Source organism: Miscanthus floridulus, chromosome 12, assembly GCF_019320115.1.
Source record: "Miscanthus floridulus cultivar M001 chromosome 12, ASM1932011v1, whole genome shotgun sequence".
Classification (NCBI taxonomy): Eukaryota; Viridiplantae; Streptophyta; class Magnoliopsida; order Poales; family Poaceae; genus Miscanthus; species Miscanthus floridulus.
This window is the reverse complement of record NC_089591.1, coordinates 8,221,206-8,228,893: the sequence shown is the minus strand read 5'-3', so window position 1 is coordinate 8,228,893 and position 7,688 is coordinate 8,221,206. Positions and strand designations below refer to the sequence as shown.

General features: G+C 51.4%; 1 protein-coding gene across 1 annotated transcript; it reads left to right on the top strand.

Annotated features, from left to right (window-relative positions):
• Positions 1 to 472: 472 nt before the first annotated feature.
• Positions 473 to 6,594, top strand: LOC136497035 (probable protein phosphatase 2C 37). Its single transcript, XM_066492823.1, has 4 exons — positions 473 to 1,425; positions 2,067 to 2,516; positions 3,418 to 3,523; positions 5,952 to 6,594. Exons 1-4 carry the CDS (start codon positions 1,192 to 1,194, stop codon positions 6,305 to 6,307), a joined length of 1,146 nt encoding a protein of 381 aa, XP_066348920.1. The 5' UTR covers positions 473 to 1,191; the 3' UTR covers positions 6,308 to 6,594.
• The last annotated feature ends 1,094 nt before the right edge of the window (positions 6,595 to 7,688 follow it).

The window sequence follows — 7,688 nt, the reverse complement described above, 5'->3', positions numbered from 1 at the left end:
TAGTAGCCGTAGAAGCTTTTGTTGCTTGCTATCGGAGGGTCATTATTAATTGTTAAGGTTTTTTGTCGCTTGGTTTTAAAATAGCGTCAGTAGCCATAGAACCTTCTGTCGTTTGCTGTCAGATGGCATTGTAGCCGTAGGGTTTGTTTATCGCTTATTGTTGGAGGGGCCTTGGTTACGTAAGGTGTGTGTGATTAATTTGCCACTGATCTAGTTGTCTTCTCTTCAGAAAACACACAAAATCCAGCTATAATTTTTGTATTAAGAATGACAATTTATTTTAATTACGATTGCCGAAGTACCTTGTATTTGTGTAGCATTGTAGCCGGATTTGGTGGCGAGGGGTAACTGTGGGCGGGCGTACTCTGGCGCCGGTTTACCGTCAGACGCCTGTGCTACACTACACTGCACTACAAAGGAGATGATGGAAGAAAGAGCGTCGCCACGTCGCGCTTGCGTAGGGTCCCGCTGCTGCTCTTCCGTCCGCGCGACCCGACCCCGCACACCATCACCCACGTGGGGACGGGGAGACGCCAAGGGAAAGAAAGCTGAAAGAGAAGCCGAACGACAAGAATAAGACCTCGCCTTCGCCTTCGCCTTCGCCTTCGTCTTCACCTCCCCGGCCCCGCCTTCGTCTTCAGACACGGCACTACGCACGCGGAAGAGGAGGGTGGATGCGTAGAGCGGTGCTGCAACGGCGAAGTACAAAGCAGATGATGGAAGCCGCCACGGCATCGCCAGGCCGGCGAGCGTCGGAAGAGCGGCGGCACGCATCGTCCAAAGGCCGTCGCACGCAGGCGCAGGCGCAGGCGGAACGCATGCCGCCCGCGGCTTTCGGGGCGCTGCCACTGCCAGTTTGCGCCGCGGCGTCTCCCAGCGGGACCACGCGCCCCCTTTACCTCCCCGGCCACGTGTCGCCCGCAGTCCACGTCGCGCTTGCGTAGGGTCCCGCTGCTGCTCTTCCGTCCTCGCACACCACCACCCACGCGGGGACGGGGAGACGCCAACGGAAAGAAAGCTGAAAGAGAAGCCGAGCGACAAGAATAAGACCTCGCCTTCGCCTTCGCCTTCACCACCCCGGCCCCGCCTCTCCAGTCTCCACCCGATCCCCCCACCGCCACCTCGATCTCATCCGATGACCTAGCCAGGCTAGCTTCGTCGCAGGAGGAGGCCGACCCGGACGTGCAGGAGATGGAGCTGTCGCCGCTCCCGCCGGCGGGGCTGCAGCCTGAGCCCGAGCCTGAGCCTGTCGCCACCGTCGCCGCGCAGCAGGTGTGGCCCGTGGCGTTCGGCTCCGTGACCATGGCGGGCCGGATGCGGATCATGGAGGACACCGTCTCGCTCCACCCCAACTTGTGCACCTGGGCCGCCGACGGCTCGCCCATGCACTTCTTCGCCGTCTTCGACGGCCACGGCGGCCCCCATGTAGGTGTCGTCTTGCCGCCTTCGCCTGGCCGCCGACAAATCTTACTCATCTCCAGCTAATCACTGCATCGATCGATCGATCCCATCCCTTGTTAATCTGAACATTTAATGTCCATCATCACATGCCAGCAGTAATTTTGTTACCTAATTCTGCATCGTCATCTAATGAACGGTAACAAACATTCATCATCATCATCATCGAACAAGAAAGGTAGTACTAGGCCATGAATGCTTGCCGAAGCGAAAGCTGCAACAGCTAGCTTCCCTCCTGCACCACATTTGGCTCGGATGCGTTCGGCTGACCCAAAGTTTCACTGTAGCGGATGAATTTCACTGTAGCAGCTGATATTTTGAGAAAGAAAAATACTGTTTTGGCTAAAAAAAAATGAATCAAAGCCAGGTCTGAGGTCACCACATTTGGCTTTGGCTACTAGCACTAGTCAGTCACTGCTTTCTGTAGGTAGCTACTACCAAGTGTCCAGCTGCCACATTCTAGCTCATTGCAAATTCGACATGGATCCACGTTTCTCTACCTCGTTTACTTACTTGTCTCTTTTAGCATTTGCCTGCCTATCATCATTATCCCTGTTAATATACTCCATTAGACTGCAACTGATCGACCAATGCATGTATGCACGCAGGTGTCCGCGCTGTGCCGCGAGCGGATGCACGAGTTGGTGGCGGAGGAGTTAGAGAGGGAGGGAGCGGCGTTCCTGCGTCGCCGGCAGGCGTCGAGCGACGCCGCGAGAAGCGTCGCCGCATTCCTCGGAGGTCCCCCCGCCGCCGAGCCCTGGTCGGAGAAGGTAGAGGAGGAGCGCGCGTGGCGGGCCGCGCTGATGCGCAGCTTCCGGCGCGTGGACGCGATGGCGCCGCTGGCGTGCGCGTGCGGCCGCGTCACGTGCCCGGCCTGCAGCTGCCCGCTCTCCGTCACCGGCGCCGCTGTCCACTCCAACGGCTTAGTCGGCTCCACCGCCGTCGTGGCCATCCTCGTCCGCGGCCGCCTCATCGTGGCCAACTGCGGCGACTCCCGCGCCGTGCTCTGCCGGGGGCTCGAAGGGACGCCGCCCGTCGCGCTCTCCTTCGACCACAAGGTATATACCCCCGGTGACCCGTGGTGGCCTGCGTGTGGTGTTCCCCCGGTGAGGTGTCGCGTGGGGGCCCGCGTGTAGTGTTCCCCGGTGAGGTGTCGCGCGTCCAGAAGTTTCCGTCGCTGCCAACTCGTGGTTGGCCGCCGGCGGTGTTTGTGCTCGCCGACGTGTACCGTGTAGTACCATGCAGTGGCAGTCCCGAGGATACCCGCCAACTTTCGGGGCGGTCGCGGTGCGCCGTCGCTGTCGCCGGGAGGACACGTGGCGGCGACGGCGGGGGATTCCGAGGGCCGAGGGCACGTGTCGGTGGACGCGGGGGCACGTGTGGAGACCCCAGTGGTCGCCGGCAGGTGCGGCCCCTGGCAGAGCTCAAAGCCGCAGCAGTCTCCACTCGCTGTCGCCTGTGCGGCGGGGCCCGCCGGAGAGGAAGGGGGTGGTGGCCGGAGGCGCCACCTGCCGTGCTGCCGCAGCTCCGACAGGAGAGAGAATCCTTGGTGGTGGTGGCCGGGGGATTCCGTGACTGCTGGTGCCTTGTGCTCAGCTCTCTTTTCTTTTGCTCTGTTCTTTTTTTTTCTGTCTCCGACGAGCCATGGGTGGTAAAAAAAAAAGTTTTTTTTTTTTTGGCTCTATTCATTTGGACTTATGGGCCGTATATTTTCAATATTTTTTTTTATAATAAATCAGCATCAATCATATTAGTCGTTTTTTCAGCCAGAGTGAGACCAACAGAGGCAAGAAAAAGGCCTAATACATCACTGTGTGTCTTGTCATTCGTAACTTCGTTCTTAATCCTGGATTTCATTGTTACCTTCGAGTTTGGGACTTTTGCTGCAGATTGCCGTATTATCAACTAACTACTGCTTGTTTTTTTTCTGGTTGGGAATTCAAACAAATCATTGTGCAGCCAAATCGTCCAGACGAGATGGAGCGGATCCAGGCGGCCGGCGGCCAGGTGCTGTTCATCAACGGTTACCGCGTGCGTGGAATCCTCGCCATGTCGCGCGCAATAGGTATCAATGTCTGCACGTTTACATCATTTTACTCCATGCGCTTGCTTCTGGTAATTCCTTCAGTATTCATCTATCATCAGTATAGTAATAAGTATATATGGAAAATTGATGCATTTGTGGGCTGGGTTGGAATCAAGTGTGGCCGCACTCGTACGTACTTGCTGATATGAACCCATTGGACCATGCATCATCTACTTGCTATTTCTTGAAATCATGCATGTGATCTGGGTTCGGCTTGTCTGAATCTCATCACTAGCTAGTACTGTTTTCATGATCATTAAAATGACAAAGTGATACTGTTTTGCTTTGCGCACGTGTTGGGCTTCCCGCATTTGATTTGATTTGATACCGATTGCTGCTTTGGATCATCCTTATCTTTAACTGCATTTTAGTTTCTTGTTCATATTCATGGGGTGGGGTCATTGATGTGTTCCCATTTTGCACACACGTTTTGCTGTTCTTGCCAGGCCACAACTTTTGTGTGGCCAGTCATGTTAGTGCATGCATCTTGAGTTCACATAATTTTCTCTGCTTCTGTGTTGGGATCGTGCCGCTGCCGTAAGCATCATACTGATGATGAGTAATATGTGGGTGGCGCTAAGCTATGACACTTTTTTTTTTCTAGAATTGCATGCATTATTTACGTGCTTAGTTTTGCTTTGTTGTTTGCCTTTTGGATTGCATTTCAATGATGGACTGAAGCTCCCTTGTGTGCTCCGTTTGTAAGACGTGTCCCTTGGTTGTTAAACTATAGTTTTGTTCCCAGCAATGTTGGTGGAATATATAACTACAGAAGTAAGCTAAGGTTTGAAGGGGAACACTATATCTGAAGGGGGGATTTGATTGTCGCTTTGCATCTTTTGTGAGTCCGAAAGAGAATCTATTCCTTTGCATCTTGCCATGGATCCACCACTTAAAAATCGCCGAGTGTCACGGAATCGAACTAGTAAACATCAGCTTACTAAAACTGTTCCTTTCAAGCTCTATGAGAATAAATAAAAAAGTGTGTGGCCTGTAAGTTTGGTGTCAACGAGGTATGACTATGACAAGCTATAGCTTTTGTTCTATGAAATTAATTAAGGTTATTGTTGCTTTTGTAACATGGGATCGAGCTTTGCATGTTCACCACCGTACTATTATATATATATATATACTGCTCTATTAGTTCATAGTACAATATTATTAGCCACATACTATTATAGTGTCATTTATAAGGAACAAGGTGTGTGCAGCTTCAGTCTTCAGATGAGCTCCACGTACATGTTATTACTTGGCAGTTGTTGAGTAGATAAACAGTCACATCACTGATATCCCGAGAGTTGTGTGGCATGCTAATTGGGCTAGGAATAGGCAGCCTGTTCGGAGGCCGTAAACGATCGTGGATTATTTACTGCTGGCTGGTTTGATGTGAGAGGAAAACACTGGTTCCTAGCTGGAAATTTACGATCGTTTACGAGCAAGCGAACAGGCTGAGGATGGCCACATGTTCTCTGCCCATATCTCACCTGAACATTTAAGGTTTACCTTTCAGCTATTCGTTGACAGCGACGGTTCAGTTACTTAGGGCGTGATTGGTAGGCCGAACCGAGTCGTTCCTGTACTGTTTAGTTGTCTGACCTCGTTCATGCGGCGTGTTTGGTTGCTCTCTTCGTACCTTTCGCTTGTATCCTTTCATTCATCTGTCCTCCTCCATCATGCACGACTTCGTCTTCTTAATTTCCACTTCCCTCTCCATACAGGATGATTTGATTCAGGCATGGCACAGGGATCCATGTGTCATACACTCAAAACTCGTATCCATACATGCAACCAAACAAGATGTCATCTTATACTGGACCAACAATAAAGACAACCAAACATGACTGAGTACACGATTTGAGCATGCATCTCACCATCCTAGACCGGCTCTCCATTCCGACTCCCCCTTACCAAAACAACCAATCACGCCCTTAAGCTATTGGACATGACAAGGAGTTAACATGTATGTGGCGGCTGTGCTTGCGCCACGAGTTCGCCTCCGATTCATCAATTGTGGAAGTGCCATTTGGCTAAGACTACTTCCTCTGATGCTAACCCAACCTGGATAAAGAAGTGGCCCTTTATAAATTAGTGGGGATAGATAGGTTTGATTACCCTATGGCCTATACTAGTGAGGGATGCCTTGTGTTGTGCCCTGAGTGAGCTCATGATAGTGATGTCATAGTACATATCTTTACCTTAATCAAGCAATCTTGAGTAAGCTCTGCTAAAAAAAAGCAAGCTTGAGTAAGCAAATGATCTGACAGGTAGATTTGCATCGAGAGTTGACTTCCGTAGAGTACATAGATGATTGTTTGTGTTACTGATGAATTCATTTAATCATCAATCAATGTACGTACGTATCTGATTTTTGGAAAGAGTAATAATATAATGCTGGGTGTGCATGCAGGGGACAGGTGGCTGAGGCCTGAAGTGATCGCTGAGCCGGAGATCACCATCACGGATCGGACGGTGGAGGACCAGTGCCTGATCCTGGCGAGCGACGGGATGTGGGACGTGATCGACAACGACATCGCCTGCAACGTCGCCCGCGAGGTCCTGGAGGACTGGAACCCGCCTCCCGCCGACCCCACCGCCGCCGCTGCAGCTGCAGGAGGAGCTCCGGCTGCCGCTGGCGTAGTCGTCGGCCACCAGGAGGAGCCCCGGTGCCTCCGCGCCGCCTTGCTCCTGGGCAGGCTCGCCCTCGGCAGGGAGGCCGAGGACAACATCAGTGTCATCGTCGTCGACCTGAAGCACAGGGAGTGAGCATTGGCCATAGGCTGCTTTGTTGCCATGCCGGCCTGCAAGTCCGAGTCGACTTAATCGATCTAGGAGTGAACTGGTACTGTGAGGAGGTGATGATCGTCTAGACCTGACATTTCCTTCGTTCTTTCGATTCTAAGACAAGAAGATTTTAGTTTTTTTTTTCTTTCGGTTAAAGTGGATGGAAGATTGCCGTCCTTAAGTTAAATGAAAGGGAAAAAAAGAGGAAAAAGAAACAAGGAAAAGAGAGCAATTGTACAGCATTATTAATAGTAACTTGTTTCCATTTTCTCAAGGACAAGGAGTGAGGCTAAGCTAGCTACAGTCTTTTGTTTATTACAGCTAGGATCTCTAGCAGTAGATCTAGGAGGGAAACACTTGGAATCCGTAATAGCACATGCACATCTAAACCTAGAACACTACACCGAGAGGGAGATAGGGTAGGGGTGCCGGTGTTGAACCTGAGCCCTCGGAGGGAGTCGCGGTTGAGCTGGCCATCTCAGCTTCGGTGATGGAGGCAGCACATGGGCAGCGACGGGTAGAGTAGAGGTGGCACGGACATCGATGCAGTGCAGACGGATGGCGTAGCAGTGACGACGGCGAAGTCAGTGGAGCTTCCCGTCGCTGGCTGCGCGCCCTCTTAGATCGGTCTAGGGTTTGTCGGTGGGGTTTGCGGCTCACGGTGAACCTCGTGCCTCGAGCCACCGGCCCCCACCTCTTTATATAGCGCAGTGCGATAGGAGCCCACCAACCATGTAGGGTTGGGCGCCCCCGATCAGGGCGCGTGACCAAGGCCCAATAGGCCGTTGGGCTTATTGGCTAAGAGATCAATCTAACATTCTCCCCCTTGATCTCACTATTACTTTTATCTTTAAGCTTTAAACTTCAATCCTTTTATCCTTACTCATTTCTTCACAGATGATGCATAGAGCATGCTTCATCGTCACGGTCAATCGCTGATAGATTTAACAGCTACAATGCACGTCTCTGATCTGAAATAGTTACTTTAACTTTTGGGCCCTTTATAGTCCAAGAATCATAGGCTTTCCCTTAAACCCATGCCGGCTACATGTTCTGTGAACACGTTTGGTGGTAAGCCTTTTGTAAGCGGATCCGCGAGCATCTTTTCGGTACTTATATGCTCAAGACTTATCATTTGATTCCGGACTTTATCCTTCACAACATAATACTTTATGTCAATATGTTTGGCAGCACCACTTGACCTATTGTTGTGAGCATACTGTACTGCTGGATTATTATCGCAGTATAATTTCAGTGGTCTATTGATGTCGTCAACCACCTTCAAACCGGGTATGAACTTCTTTAGCCAGTTCACCTGTCCCATTGCCTCATAACATGCTACAAACTCGGCATACATTGTGGA

Bases quoted from the DNA above. Each gene is read 5' to 3' on its own strand.
- LOC136497035 (XM_066492823.1), top strand. From the start codon at position 1,192: ATGGAGCTGTCGCCGCTCCCGCCGGCGGGGCTGCAGCCTGAGCCCGAG. The intron at 1,426-2,066 runs GTAGGTGTCGTC...GTATGCACGCAG, and splicing joins ACGGCCACGGCGGCCCCCAT to GTGTCCGCGCTGTGCCGCGA. The intron at 3,524-5,951 runs GTATCAATGTCT...GTGTGCATGCAG, and splicing joins CGCCATGTCGCGCGCAATAG to GGGACAGGTGGCTGAGGCCT.